Below are 16525 nucleotides of genomic sequence, written 5' to 3' on the forward strand. Positions count from 1 at the left end.
GCGTCTTTAACTTTGTGGTAAGAGGGATATAGATTGCAATTTAAGCTTCCAGCTTGCTCACAAATTCGTTGGTACTATTCGTTGGAGAGTTTAGCATCCACTATTAGTGCGAGCGCTTGTTCCACCGACAATAATGCTGGTTTTTTTAGCGATGACTCCCATGCCTTTTTAAAAATTGTACCTTGATTTGGAAATGCAACCGAAAGTTCTTTAACAATAGAAGTTGAATCTCTTTTTCCTTCTTTTCTTAGCATCATATCCGTGGCCATACTTAGCTCTTGGCTACTTGACTCCAGGAGATGTTGCAGTTTGTACTATTGAGCTATATGACCACAAGAACTAAAAGATTTTTTTGGCTGGCCAGGTCCAATTTTTATGCCATTCTGCTGAGAAGTACGTGGTACATTTTGAAATATAGGATTTTTTTATTTATCCAAGAAGAATAGGTGTCCAGGAAGCGTTGCCGATGTCTCCCTATTTTTGTCCATTTCATCTTAAATGTTTGATAAAAACTTCTAATTTTATTTTTTATACACTTTAAAGCAGCTTCAGACTTTGCTACATCTCCTATTTCTTCAAGAACATATCCCACCAATGTATCAAACTTCGAAATTTTCGGGGTTTGTACCCATAAATCAAAAAGAGCGATCCGGGAAATCGAAGGAGCCATTCTATAAAATAGAATAAATATGATTAGTTCGCAAATATTTGCAGAATGTTTTTTTTTGGTTTAATTACTCAAAGGTATGAGGTTTAATTTAAATATAATCATGCAATTGTATTCGGTAATATTACACGTTAAATGATACACAGAAATTGTAAAATAACATTATGATTTGACAAAAAATTACTCTCGTTTTAAAAGAATTCTACAAGTCAGCAAAAGATTTTCATTAAAAGCTGATAAGAGACGACTATAAAAATCCTTATTTCGAAATAAATTTATTTAAAATAAAGTTTCAGAAGCGAAACGTTTACTCTAACTAAAAGTATTAAATTTGTTGTTGTCATAGCTACGTTCTACGACTTTAAAAATTCGCGCAAACTCAGAAGAATTAATTAGCAGCTTTATCAAATTACAAAAAAAAATCTGGGGTCACTACTATAAAACTCATTCCGATCGGAATTCACGACCATTTCATCTGAAACCCGCTGAAATGAGCGGATTGTTACTATAAACGGGTAATTCCGTGTCAAAACAACAACAAAATTTCAAAAAAATAACCCACTATCTCTAAATGACTTAATTCTTTCAACAAAGATACTTAACTAGGCTAAAAAGAATTCCACAAAGTTGTTTTAAACAAATCGGAATATTTTAAAAGTTATGCTCGTTTAAAATTCAAAACTTTGTAACATTTTTACTTATCATGCGCCCCTAGCAACGTCCTTAGTAACAAGAAAATGTCAATACATACGTTGTTACCTTAACTATATTATTTCATAATTTGAAATTTTCCACATATTATTAGATGCTAAACCATAAAATTATACTAAGAAATAATAATTTTTTATATTTATTAATAAATCAAAAAGAGTAAACTGGCATTTTTAATAAAATTTAAAAGTAAACAGGCTTACTATAAGAGGAATTACAGAAAAGGTTATGATCTATATATTTCCAAACTTCATATTCTTAAAGTATATATAAATACCTAAAAAAAAAAAAAAAAATTGAGTTGTTTTTCGACTCACTAATCTAAAAAATTTAATTTTTATTTTTGATTGAAAGAATATTGAGAATGAGACAGAAAATTGATAGGTATTTATGTTTAGGCACAACCAGAAAGTAAGAGTTCTTACTTATGTGTAAAACTACAATATGCATATGTAATAAACTCAATTAAAAATACTTAAATATTAAAAACAGGCATTTTCACTCAGAGCTAGTCAAAAATAAGAGGTATTTTCACTTAGGTATAAAAATGCAATATTCATGACATACATGTCTATGAATAGTATTCATGTCCGTAAAAAAACTCAATTTTAAATATCAAAACACATTAATTCTTTGAATTCCATGTTTTTATGAATTGACAAATTTATATTCAAATCAGTGAACTTCTTCACATATTCCTTTGTTTTTCTTTGGACTGTAAAATAAAACAAAATTAGGTAATATTTGTTAACAAATGAAAAAATATTGTCATATACATATCATAGACATATGCAAACTGTCAATTCTAAGAAATAATTGATAAAAGGAAGCAAGCAAATGTTTTTTAAGATTCAAGGGCCATGTTGGTGCATAAATTTAAATCCCACATCAACTTTGCACATCACTTTGCATCTCACAATTTTTAAACTTGTAAGTCAAGATAGGGATAGTGTCATCACTGCAGTATTTCATCTTAACTTCATTTTGACATACAGGAATAAATTCATGAAAGTCTCTTGTTCCTGGTATTGTTTTTACATTTTTAAATCGTTCAGATTGTAATAATCTTGTTTCTATCAAACTTTCACTTGAAATATAAATAAAGTTTATACCTTTGATGTTGTTAGTGCAATATGTAAACATATCACGTGAGTTTAATATTTGATTTGTAGAAACTCTCTGCAAACTAGCATTAGCTACAAGCCGTTTAACTGTTCCTCCTATACCATCACAAGGTTGCTTTCCATGGCTGGTTGCAAAGAAAACCCATTTTGCATCTATTCCAAAGTCTGATTTATGCTGACATAGATTAAAAATATTTTTGCAGTTTTTATATTGAGATGAACAGCCATCAGAAAAGTAGATCACATTTACAATGCTGGGTATCTTTTGCTTTAGATTATTGATAATTGATTTTTGTATCTCGTAAACCATTGGTACATCATGATTGTTATCATCTGATATAATGCAATATGAAGTGGATTGCAACACTTGATTTTCTTTATAGTACACAACTACTGGATGAAGTGTGCACTGAAGATTATTCCAATGAAAACCTTGTACTTCATCCTGCACAACAAAACTATAGTTTTCTGCAAAATCTCCTAGAACTATTGCACTATTTGATGGCAGTTCTTCTTTAAGATTTTTTAAATATTTAGATTGGCATTTAGAAATATATGAATGTGCTGTTAGCTTGACTAGTTTTTCCATCACCATATTTACAAAATCTGGTATGCTTACAAGCTGTATAACTAAATCTGATCTATCAGTAGTAACCCATTGGTTAAATTCGATAGTATCTTCTTCCTCAAACTGTCCTATTAGTTCGAATAGCTTTTCTTCTAATTTAGATGTATTTTTTGGACATTGTGTACATTGATGTAACATGCATTCTTTGTTTTGCATATCACAAACAATAAATTTATATAGTTCATGGTAATCAATTTTAACGGGTAGGAGAATTAACTTCATGTTTTGATGGTAGATACAAATGCACACAGAATGGGTTCCTGATGAGTTTGGCAAAACACACCATTTAGGTCTTAAAACACAAAACTTGGAAAAACCTAACTTTACATGTGGATATCGAACTTTAAATGAAACAAATAACTCTTTTAAGCTTGATAAAAGTAGTCGCTTTTGCATATGGAGTTTCCAACTAACACTTACAAAATCCTTTTGACCAGGCATCTGGCGAGAGTTTTCATCATCTTCATAAAAATTTTTTACTAAAGTATTTATTTGATCAGGGAGCATTTTACCTCGCTTAGTTTGTGGAACTGCAAGAATTCCTTCCTTCTTTGCTAAAGATCTAGATTTTATTATTAGATACTTTGAAACACCAAAATACTCACTAGCTGCTTCAATTGACCATTCTTGTGGGCACAAAGTCAATATTTGAATTTTGTCCCTAAATGAACAGCATTTTTCAAGTTTATCTTTTATCAAAACTAACATATTTTCGAACTGAACAACTTTTTTTTTTAAATCAAGAATATATTCATTATCAAAAACTTCAACTTCTGTCAATGGAATCTTTAAAGAACTTGATAACTTTTCTTTGAAAACTGTTGTAATAGTTTTAATTTTTTTTTTCCCAATACTCATACGATTCGCAAATGGCTGTCCATGAAGCTTGACTGGTGACACGCCAATTATACTGAGACAATCCGAAAGTTCTTGTCTATTTTTATTTATATCAGCTTCTTGTTGAACATGAAATACATTTTCTTTATTTATACTTTCATTTGTGTAATCATCAGAAATATCAATGTTATCAGTATTAATTTCAGTGGAAGCTTTTAATTTGACTAAGCAATTTGTACAAATTTTTTGACCAGGTACAATATTGAACCTGTTGTTTAAAGCTATGGTTCTTAACGTGACTACTCTAAGAGATACTAAATTGAAAAATATAACTTCATAAAATAAAATATGCCTAGTATTAACAAACATAAAGACCTTAAAATTATGACAAAGTAACATTTATAAATTATATGACAAGCTTTACTAACCTTTGCACGGTCTTTTGTGAACTAACAGTGGATCACAGCATTTATTCTGAAACACAGGGAACTTCTCAAGATAGAACTTTTGATGATGAAAACATAAGTCAATAATCAAATCAGGAGAAACACCAGACCTCAGCGCAACTAAATTTTGCTCATCTGGAGCTAAATCTTTAAAAAATATTATTCCAATGTGGTTTGTATATGTTAACTTGTGACAATTTGATTTTAAAATCAATCCAAGAGAGCATTGTGATGTTCCAGCCATTATCAAAATATTTAATTTCAATATTTTATTTTTCTAAAACCAACATTAAATAAATAATAATTTCTAACATGAGTATTATAATCAAAACTTTATTTTAAAATAAATAAGTGTAATCATAGCTGTTACACTTATTTATTTTCAAAATAAAAATGAATTTCTGGTTTCTTGTCCAACTAATTAAATGGAGCAAATGGTTCTAACATTTGAGTATTATATATAATAATACTTATGTGAGAAATTATAATTTTTTTGTGAGAATTTGTTTTAGTTATAATCTCTCTATGGAGATTATAACCAAAACGGTAAATAAAAATGCAAAAATAAAATTGCAAAAATAAAACAATAATAAAATAGATATGTGCATTAAAAAACAGTGAAATAATTTTTGACTCTTACAGGTATTTATATATAAACTATTATTGTAAAGATTTAAAATGAATAGATCAATACCTTTTCTGCAATTAATCTTAAACTATACATGTTTACTGAAAAATTATTGATAAAAACCCGGTTTTCATCTTAAAGTTTTTATTCAAATATAAGATCTAATAACTTTAAGTAATGATTTTTGACTTCTTTCTTCAAAAGTTTCTATGCCTATTAAATTTTGTAAACATATAGTTAATGTAACTGTGCATACTTTAACATTTAAGTGTTGCTATAGACGTTGCTAAGAGCGCGGAGAATAAAAAAAATGTAAAAAATCTCAAACTTCAAAGACCCATAACTCTCAAAATAATGAAATTGGCTCCAAATTATTTTTGATTATTCCTAACGACGGTATTAAATACATTTGTGCCAAAAATCAAGTATTTCTGAGATGGTGGGTTATCTCGACTTGTTGTTTTGACATGGAATTACCCAAACATATTTTTTCGGAATTTCCGCTAATTTCAGCGTAAAAACCCAATTAAAGTTTACGCGATCTCTGTGTAGCGGAAATCGTAAATCCGATAATTTGAGCTAGCTTTTTTTTTAACAGTTTCTTGTTTTGAAAACAAAAACAGAAATCAAACTCAATCTCTAACATTTCTCATTGACAAAATTAGAATAATAAGTTCCGCATTTCATTTTTCACTGTCCACCTCGACAATAGAGAATTAACAGTGGGTAAGAAATTTAAAGTATGAATTTGCGCACGAATAAATTTCTACTTTTTCAGACCAAACTCTATTTTCATAAGAATTTCTCCACAAATAGCAAATACCAAGGTTATCATTAAATATTATTTGCAAAAGAAGAGACTATTAAGGTTAGTGTCACTAATCATGAAAGAAACTGCTTTGCCAATTACAAATACTTTTATCTAGATTTCTTTATATTGCAGTAGAACACACTGAATTTGAATATAAAAACTCAGAATTTAATTCTAGAATAGTTGTACTATATTCTATAGAACTATTTGAGTCTAATGTCAAAAACAATCTCATCCAGTGGTATTAGCTTTTGACTCCCCATACTACTTTTGTTAGAATCTGTCACCTTCTTTGTAGTCACTTGTTTGATGTTGTCCCAGAAGTCCTACATAGTTAAATAATACATTTTAAGTTTGCAACATTTTACAACATTGATTACATCCTATACTATGATATTGCATTATTGCAGTATTTTGCACCATCTAGAAACCATTTACACCTTGGGCAATAGGTCACTTTTACTATATTAAAATATTGTCAGGTAACTAAAACTGATGCCTGGCAATTTTTATTTTAGTAAAAATGACACAAATTTTCCAACTTACAAAATGTGTAAATGGCATCTAGGGGTCAACATAGACAGGTGATACTAAAGCAATACTTTTTATAAAGTAAGATTATCAAGGATATGATAACCACTGACTTTCTCTCTCCTACAAAACTTACACTAAATGATTAAAAAGAGAACTAAACTTTTCATGAGACAACAAATAAATTTGTTCGATTGGTTAGAGCAAGCTTGATTATTACTTTAATTTCTCCTAAAAAAAATTTAAATAAATGGAATCGAATTGTTCAATTTTAGTTTGCTAGAACAACTTTTAGGATGTTTTTTGATGCTTTTTAAAGGTATTTATTGTTATTTATAGAGTAGTAGAAGTGGCGAAAGCTTCCTTTTAAGGGTTTATAATAAGTTGCATTCAGGACCAATACATTTTGTCTGGTCAAAATGGATCCTGCTTCTAACAAACCAAACTAACATCTAATGTGAATAAAACTTGGTAATCTAATTTTAAACTAGGTTTAGAATACTTTGGGAAATGTAAGAAATTATTACATGCCTTAGGCAGTAGATGTTTGGAATGGGGAGTCCATTTGCAACTGCTTTAGAATAGATAGCCTCAGATGCCCAGGTTTTTTTCAAGATTGGTAACCTTTGGTGTTTTTGAGCCATCTGTGACTTTTCACCAAATTTTCTCATTAAAACATCTTTGAATTGTTTAATCCAGTCTGCCAAATTGTGACAAACTCAATGACACTCGAGCTATGTAGGCGTCTTTTTTCTGTCCCCTTGGATAAAAAACATTAAAGCACATTAAATATAATGAACTATGTGTGAGAATAGTATTATGTATAGGGTCAACATAAACAGGCAACAATAACAATAAAGAACAACTTTGATGTAATGTGATGAAAATTATTTAACATGACATAATAATTTCACTACTTTAAAATTACTGTTTAATTGTGGCTGTGTGTCTGTCTTTGTTATGCCTTAGAAAAAAATTTTTTTTTTATTGGAAGTTCTATGACATAATTATTGCCTTTGTGGTATGTCTATAACATAGGAAAATTACAGTGAAAAAATTACTTATAACTATTTAATGGTTTTAATCGTTTAATAAAACATTGATTAGCTGGCCTTGTAAATTGATAAAGAACGTCTTAAAACTCCTAAAACATATGAACGTAGGACTGTGGGCGCTACTGCACTTTCGCACCCCCCTTTTTTTATTGCAGATTATGATAGAGAATTTTATGCTGATTCAGAAAAACATAAAAACATGGACCTGAAAATCAACGGAAAGTGCTCTAATTCGAAGTCAAAGTTGTAAAAAATCCCACTAAAAACCCTAATATTCGCCATTTTGAGAATAATAAGTTTATGATCTTTTAGCTTACAAAAGCAATACATTAATAGCATGGTTTTTACGTTAAAAAAGTCGTTAAAGTATGTTTTTCCGAAGTGTCTTCGTAGAGTGCAATGCGCTCTATATAGCCATAAGCTACTCAGAGCGCAATATTGTACACGCTTGCGTAATTATTTTATTATAACAGTGCGATTTATATTTCACAATAAAGCTGGTTGGATAGGCGGTTAGGGTCAGGGTTAGGGTTAGGGATAGGGATAGGGATAGGGCAATACAATAATAAATATTCATCAATTTGTCTACATTCTCACATTCTACGTTCAACTTATATTTGAAATCTTCCATTAATTTCATTTCGTTATTTTTAAAGTATTTTAACTTTCACTTTCGTTAAAAAACTTTAAAATAATAATGTTAAGGCTAATCGAAACCAGGTCTGCTTATTGCGCAATGTAACGGTAATTAATTTTCGTTAAAACTTTGAAAAAGAATTTTAAAAAATGGCGAATATTAGAGATTTTTAGTGGAATTTTTACAACTTTGACTTCGAATTAGACCACTTTCCGTTGATTTTCAGGTCCATGTTTTTATATTTTTCTGAATCAGCATAAAATTCTCTATCATAATCTGCAATAAAAAAGGGGGGTGCGAAAGTGCAGTAGCGCCGGACTGTGGAAGTTGCACAGAAAGATTTATAATTGGAAATAAGTATAATGTATATTTAAGATAAGGATATTGGGTTTACTTACATTTCTTTTTTGAAATTTGTTTTTCTTGTAGCATTTAGTTGAAAGTTTGCACAACTATCTATAATATGAACAGAACAAAATGGAAAAAAACAATGCATTAACTAGATAATATCTTTTTGGTTTTCATGAATCCGCTAATATTTTCGTCGGAAAGTTTTTACGATACGAAAAAAAATGTTTATAGTAGAGGCAATTAGGGATTATCGGGTTTACGCCAATTTTGTCGAATCCGATGAAATTCATCGGGTTTACGATTTTTATAAGTTCCGATCGGAATGAGTTTTATAGTAGTGACCCCTGGTTTGGTTTTTAAATACTATGGACAATCTACAATCGAAATATAAAACACTTTGAAATAAGTTGAAAAAATGATTTTTTTCCTTCTAGATTGTTAAAATGATATACTACGTAGCTTTAAAGCCCACAATAGTATTTTCAACTTTTACCAAAGGCAACTTTTGCCAAAGCATTACTGAGCAACATGTTAAAACATAGTCTTGTGATTCGCTTACTAGGATTTTGTTTTATCCAAAGTCTGCATTGTTCGTAAAAATGACTTTTCAAAGATTTGAACACAGATCTATCTAAAGGTTGCAAGTAATGTGACCTGTGACTTGGAATAGATAACAATATGACATCATTAGCAACTGCATAATAGAATGACCATCTAATAGCAGTAAATCCTTGCCCGGTGGTTTCCTCACCACGAAATGGGTTTTAAGCCATTCTAAGAAGAGTGCAGATGTTATGTAAGCTGACTTTTCTGACATCAAAACTTGCGAACCTGGAGGCATTCCATCTGAGAATTCAGCTTTTTTATTTTTACTTTAAAAATGAAAGCAAGCGGCAAAAAAGTTCCTTCGGCATTGCAACATCCAATAACAGTAATAGTTTCACCTTTCTCGGTAGAAGTTATTGCAGATACAGCCTTTGGTCTTTTTTCTGCCAAAACGTGTCCTGGGCGATTATTTAATTGCAGACCCGATTCATCCATATTGAAAATACAGTTTGTTTTTCCCACAAGTTCATTATCTGCCAAAATCTTTTCCAATAATTTGAAATAAGTGTCAGCTTCTACTTTGTTCAAAGCTTGAGACAAGATCTCCAATGAGACTCCTTCAGACTTTTGTAATCAAATATCAGGGTGTCTTTTAAAAAACATTTGCATCCAATCATGACCAGCTTTTTCAATTTTTTTGTTGAATCTGTGAGATATCTTTAGTCCTTCTGCAAAATGAAATGTCATTGTCCAGACATCATCAATAGTCAATGAGAATCCTTTACTTTGCATGGTTTTTATACGAGTAGCAAGTTTTTGTTCATCGTGTTCACCAAGCATAGAAGATGGCCCCATTGGTCCTTTTTTATCATCATCATTTTTGTATCTTCTTTACAATTTTTTACGTGGACTGTAGTAGGTTTTAGATGCAGAGTAGATGTTCATTTCCTGATTTAAAACAGAATGAATAACAACTTTAAGTGATTCTTCAGTCCAATTACCGCGCCCTGTAACTGTTTTTCTCTTATTGACATTCGGCATCTACAAAGAAGTAGTGAAAAATTTAATTAAACATAAAAAATGAAACTTAAAATAAGGCCATCTTTACCGGACTGCGTATGGCCACCTCTCCTATTTGCGCATGGTCCTATTCGTCATATCGGAATAAAGTGAATGACTGCAATACTTACAAATTTTAGGTTTGAATGCAATAAATCAATCATAATAAACAAAAAAAAACAAAAAACAACTTCAAGTTGCAACTAAAATTTTTTCACCGCGTGGTAAAGTCCATTGAAAAATTTTTACACTTTTCAAAACAAATAAAGAGGTTTTTACTTACTTTTTGATTTAATTTCACTATAACTTTGCACGAGCAATAGCAGTCTCCGCTGAAAAAAGCGAACTAAGCGTAAACTAACGCTATCTAGCTTTTAGTTCCGAAATTAATTGAACTGGCCATCTCTCCCGTACGGCCATCTTTCCCGGGCATACCTTAAGCATATACTTTAGACGAGTGAAATTGCTCAAAATCGCCTAAAATCACTCGCCTAAAACCTTCCTTTAAATACTTCTTAAATTGACATGTACAAACTAAGCATCCGCGTCTCGAAAATTATCGTTTCATGCACTTTTTACACAATACCGATACGAGAAGTGTTTATTTATATTGCCATTTCGTAATTTCTGGTTTGAAATGATACCATTCTTTTTTTGTTGCTATGAGAAGTACCAATACATTTTAAGAGAATTTGAAAAAGATATTTGTTTCAGAGTAACTTCACATCAAACATCTCACGTGTCTAATTATAGCTAAAAGACCGGTATGCGGGAAAGTTACCAGTACTTGATCAGATGGGATTTCAACAAACTTGCGTTTTACCTGTGGTAACTGCTTGCTATCATGAAAATACCAACATTCATAGCTGACTGCAACTGTTTCACAAGAAATCTGAATTTTCTTAATGTCTTACTATTTCAATATAAAAAGAGCTTCTAAATATAAAACAGGATAAATTAAAAAGTGTAAACTAGCAAAATTTTAAAAGTGTTTAAATAATTCAACATTTTACTGGACAATAAATTATAATAAATTGTATTATTTGTAATATGTGCATTGATCAGCAGAAAAAATATTTCAGTTTGCACTTTGTAGCAATCTTTTTAATGCAAAAGATTCTGAATATTTTTGAAACCATTTTTAATTATTTTTGTTTCACAGCAAGATTTAAGAGTACTTTAACCCTGAAGTTGATGCCAAAAATAATTCACCCAAATGCAATCTCCGAAAAAATTTGTATCAAATAAAAACCAGAATATAACTGGGTTAAAAAAAAGTATTTCAAAAAAAAAAAAAAACCATCCCAAAAACGAGAGGCAGTCAAATGAAGAGCTGGAATAAAGTCACAACATGGATAACGAGGATGAAAAAAAACAAAGAAAAATTTGCTGCAGTTCTGCCCGTTACAGTGACGAAGCATCGTATCTTAGCTAAACCTTATCAATGCCAAGTTAGAAAAAACTAGAAATTCTATCTTGTAAAAAAACTTGTTTGTTTACTGCTATTTCCTATTTACATATAGTAAGTAAGAAGAAGTAAAGAAATTAATACTATGTTTACGCAAGTATTTTTAACCGCATAAAAGACTTTTATCATAAAACAGAACTCACTGGCATTTAAGAAGTCTTTTTAACTTGTTGCAGCTCATTTACCAAGTACAAGTCATTCGATGTCAAGTAAATCTATGTTTATCTGGAAATCATGAAGCTCATTACGAGAAACAATTTTCCATTTAGCCATGTTGACGCTGCAGCTTTCGAAGACTTTGTACGATACTTGGATCTAAGGCTGATCTTAAGAAGTGCAAATTGTCTATATATGTAAATCTATGCTGCCTGAATTACCAAAGATTACTCACTTCAAAGTTATTGGTGTGCATGATTAAGCCAGAAATATGAAAGCCACCATTTAGAAGCATCCTCTTATTGGTTAGTCACTCGCTTGTGCTAAACACCAATAGCAGTTGCGCATTTCTGATCTTGTGTGCAATACCCGCACTCTTATTGAAGCTATAAAGCACTGCATAACACTACCAAAAAAAATGCTGTAAGTTTGCACTGGCTTAGCAACCAATTTAGAAAGAAGTGGCAGCATGAGCGTTATGTACAGATTTTGGTGCCTGACCATGAAGTACACCAATCTTGTTTTCATTCTCATTCAGAACAAAGTATTTGGATAGTATATGATCTTATATACTAAGTTCTGTTTTGTGTATATCAGTAGGATAATTTAAATTGTTGCTCGTTGTAGAGGATAGGGATAATGACATTATGGAAATTACAGTTGCCAAAAGTTGTCAAGCCTCTCCGAAAAAAAAATGCTAACAACGGCAAATTCTGCTATTCAGTTGAAGTCGGACACAAACTACCAATCTAACACAACCAATGTGGCAATAATATGAGATTCAACTTTCACTAGTGCACTTGTTTTGTCATTGAGTCAAGTGACAAACAAGATCAATCAGTACCTTCCATTGAAAGTGCCATTAAACCAGAATGTGCACGCAGATGGCTTAGTGCACATCCTGATCTTCATTTGATCAACATCCACACATGTAATATCTTACCCTTAAATGTTTCAACAAAAAAATAATAATAATTGAATAAGAAGTTAAAAAATTTTCTATAAGACGTTTTTAAAACAGCGGGAAAAGTATTTGTAAGTATCGATATTTCTCGTTTCGTTTCGTATCGTTTTAATTAGATAAAGGTTTTTGAGTCTAGTTATGTCTCGGTTTAAACAAAAATAACAAATGTCTAGTATCAGTATCGGAATAGTGAAATTCCGAAACGTAGATGCTTAATTCAACTGGGATTGCCCTAAAATATGTATTGCATGTTTACATAGTTTACGTAAATTACATAATTACTGTCAGTGTACTGAGAAAAAATAGTAAAGACAAGTAAACAGCAAGCAATAGGCTTTTTTTTTATTTTAAAAAGAGAATATTAACATCACTTGTGAAAATAAAATAGAATCGAATTTGAATCACCTTGCATAATAAATATTGAAAATGAAATCTAGTCAGACTAAATCAATAGAAAATTTTCATCTTCCTGGTCAAATCTTTCCGTGGATTAGCTAGGTTTGGGAAAATTAGTTGTCAATTATGAGCAAATAACAGCAGCTTTCCTGCATATAAATATTATACAAAGTTTTAGTGTATCTAAAGAATGGAGCTCGATTTTGTTATTAATCGATAAAAATACAAGACCTTTAATAATAACCAATGGAAATACCAAGTCTTTGATGTCAACCAATGGAAGAACTCTGTTATTATTGCAAATGAACGAGTTTGCCCTTTCTTCAATTAGATTAATGTTGTCTGGTTTTACCTTACGGGAGCCTAAAATGGCAAAAGATTTAAATCTACTAGGAAGAATTCTTATCAATATTTTGACCTATCTGACCAAAAAAAGAAGTATATAATGTACTCAATCAGTAGAGTAATGCATTGAACATGAGATTGAGGCTGCACTTGGTGCATGTCACGAAATGCTTTATTCGATCGCGTTTGTTGCACGCCTCCTAATTCCCATGCTTAAAAACATTTGCAGAACAGTGTAATTTGCAGAACAGTGTAATTAAATAAAATGGAATAACTTTTGGTTTATATTTTGCCTTTATGCAATGCGTGGGTCATCCAAAAGAACGGTTGTTTTAAATATCCAATTTGTTAACAAAAATATTTTTAAATATAGTTATTTCTTCTCCAATGAGTTGTATAACTTCTTCGATGTAAGAACCAGCAGTGTGTCTCATTCTCTCTGTCTCTTCGCCAATAAATGCATCTAATTGTTATGTTTGGTATGTACAGGATTGTTGCTAACGGTCCGAACTATATTGTTAATAAGTGTAGATTTTTTCCTAAGCAAAAAGTTTGCAATTTCATTTGTTTTTTATTTATACACCTCTCTTTCACCAACCGCACTTTTTTCATACCTTTTTCATAGCAGATGCAATTGTTTCATAGCAGATGTAATTTTTTCACACAGCAATCCTAGCCTAAAATTTTTACATGTAAAAATAAATTGTTTTTGAAGTAATTCACTTTTTATGCAAGTTACAAAAATTTATTTACTTTTACTTGTAATGTAAAATAATCTTTAGACGTAATTTTTTTTTTTCCCTTAAAAGCATGTTAAGTAATTTTTACCTTTCGGTCAAAACTTACTCTAAAAAGAAATAAAAAAGTTTGGGATGACACCTTTGCAGTAATTTTACTATTGAAACTTTCCTTTGCTCCGATTAACATATGTAAAGAAAATAATCAATTTCCCTTGAAACGAACCTAGTTAGAAATACTTATAACACCTGAAAGAGAAAAATACCGAAGAGCTCTAAAAAATTCCGAACAGCTCAATTCTTAATATAGTGAATTGTGATCAATGTTTATGCGAATCTTTCATTTAGAAAATAAAAAATACGACGGTATCTCTGGCGCGAAGACGGAGGTTATATCGTGAGCAAGTAAAGTTGAAAACGAATTTAAATGAGATATTTTGGATAAAAATTGGCACAACTTTTACAAATTACGAAAACTACACCTTTTTGGTATAATCCACAGACAAAATCTAACTGTTTTTTTTTTAAATCTTTAACTAAATTGATTATTTTGTTAAAATGATAATTAATATATTATTCACTTAACAAACAGATTTTTTTTATATAAACTTTACTCAAAAACGTTGCTCCAATATTTGTGATTCCTATAGCCCTTCTGTTATTTTTAACAGGTTTTAAAGTAAAATGCATGTTATAAAGCATGTGCAAGCAGGTAATCTCTTAGAGTCAGCTCAAATTACTATATATCTTTATATACAGTATCTTATATATGGCATAATCCAATACACGTCTGTCACGCAAATTGCGTTAATTACGGTGTTTAATAAATCCACGAGCAATTGCTTTGCGTAAGTTGAAGTCCAGCATCCATTTTTTTTCAACCAATTAAAGAAAAAAAGCACCAATAGCAACAACACAAATATTTGTAGATGCATAACTGTAGTAGTTCTTTCCTTGCAACTGAATTGTTTGAGACGAGAGAATATTTCTGAATTTAAGCTCTCCTTTTTTAGTGAGCGCCTCGCAAAAAGTTTGCTTAATATTAACTTAAAGCTACGTATTCCAGTTTTTGTAAAACAAGAAAAAATTACATGACTGGTGACCGTGATGATAGAGGGTGACTTATTTGTATTGGTCAATTTATGTGAACTCCATTTTGCACTTTAAAATTAATACGTTAGGTCCTTTATGAAAAATAATAACGCGTTACGTAATAAGTTTCACGTGGACATTAAACCTCAAAATCGTTTGGTGCTCTATTGCATGGCTTCTGAATTCCGGAAAAAAAATACGCGCTTAAGTAAAAAAGATTTTTAACATTTTTTTTTTTAAAAAATAAAAAGAAAGTCAGAATCATAAATGAGAAAATATATATTTGCTTAAAAACTAATTTATTGTCCTGGTACCGTACGACAGGTTCACTGGATAATTTTTTCATTAACCACACAAAATAGCGACATTAACATTTTTGTGGCTTCCAACAACTTTTAAAACCACAGTTTTATGACGTATAGCTTTGCACAAATTATAACCGCTTGGCGTTATCTGAAGAAATCTGTAAAACTTTAGCATAAAGATTTTCTTGAGTGTAAAGGTTAAATTTTGTTGGAAATTTTTCTCAAAATACGAATTACAATTGAAAAATATTTATGTAGTTAAAGTTTCAAAGGTGATATTGTTAAATGTTTACCGGTCATCGGTTTTTTTCTGCTCCTGGTAAATCCTGGAAGAAAAAGGCTTATATTAAAAACAAATTAAATATGCATAAAACTGAAAGATCCGTTAAAGACGAAGAGAATAATTCAATAGAAATTCCAAGTATATCTATTAATCTAGATGAAGTTGAAGAAACGCTTTTTATTGAGACAAAAAACAATAAATCAGAGCCAAATACAGATTTAGCGCTTTCAGGTAGTGATTGTGATAATCGGGAATTATCGAGCACAGGAAGCAATCTACACGAAAGTAGTTCAAAGTCAACTCTACCGCACTATGATAGTCTGATCGAAATGTTTATAGTAGATGAACCCCCAAAGTTTGAAGTAGTTACCGGAGAAAAGTTGCACCTGGAACTCGTAAGTTTTAAACATCTCCAGCATAAATCTTATTTGGAGCATGATCTGAGATCATCTTGATCTGAGATCATATGTTAGTAAGACTTCTTTTAGTCTGAAGTATCTAATAAATTTTTTATAAAGATAATTAAAGGTGAAAAGGTCTGTCGATAATATTTAAAAATAGAAACGTTAACTAAGTTCGAACTTATTGCTAAAACTTATCTAAATGTTTAAAAAAATGTACATAAAATAAATAAGAAAGTGAAGAATAAAAAAACCAGCCACTTTGAGAAAGATTTTAAGATTTAATAGGAAAATCATTTTCCGAGCATTTTATTTAACCGAATTTCAGTCGCATCTAATTCAAATAA

The 16525-nt window shown here is 30.5% G+C and overlaps 1 protein-coding gene and 1 long non-coding RNA gene across 2 annotated transcripts; both read right to left on the reverse strand.

Moving 5' to 3' along the window:
- Positions 1-1712: 1712 nt before the first annotated feature.
- Positions 1713-4761, reverse strand: LOC149880962 (uncharacterized). Its single transcript, XM_090067809.1, has 2 exons — positions 4396-4761; positions 1713-4281 (listed from the first exon to the last, which is right to left on the reverse strand). The coding sequence occupies exons 1-2, from the start codon at positions 4655-4657 to the stop codon at positions 2267-2269; spliced, it is 2277 nt and encodes a 758-aa protein (XP_089923935.1). The 5' UTR covers positions 4658-4761; the 3' UTR covers positions 1713-2266.
- A 1258-nt stretch (positions 4762-6019) lies between these two features.
- On the reverse strand, positions 6020-7105 carry LOC149880963 (uncharacterized). The gene is made up of 2 exons (XR_016445343.1): positions 6915-7105; positions 6020-6178 (listed from the first exon to the last, which is right to left on the reverse strand). It is a non-coding gene; the product is annotated as an uncharacterized LOC149880963 (long non-coding RNA).
- Positions 7106-16525: the final 9420 nt, after the last annotated feature.

Source organism: Hydra viridissima, unplaced genomic scaffold, assembly GCF_058129835.1.
Source record: "Hydra viridissima isolate aposymbiotic clone 2 unplaced genomic scaffold, HvirCarnegie_v1 scaffold_12, whole genome shotgun sequence".
Lineage (NCBI taxonomy): Eukaryota > Metazoa > Cnidaria > Hydrozoa > Anthoathecata > Hydridae > Hydra > Hydra viridissima.

Bases quoted from the DNA above. Each gene is read 5' to 3' on its own strand.
- LOC149880962 (XM_090067809.1), bottom strand. From the start codon at position 4,657: ATGGCTGGAACATCACAATGCTCTCTTGGATTGATTTTAAAATCAAAT. The intron at 4,282-4,395 runs GTTAGTAAAGCT...TTTTCAATTTAG, and splicing joins TCACAAAAGACCGTGCAAAG to TATCTCTTAGAGTAGTCACG.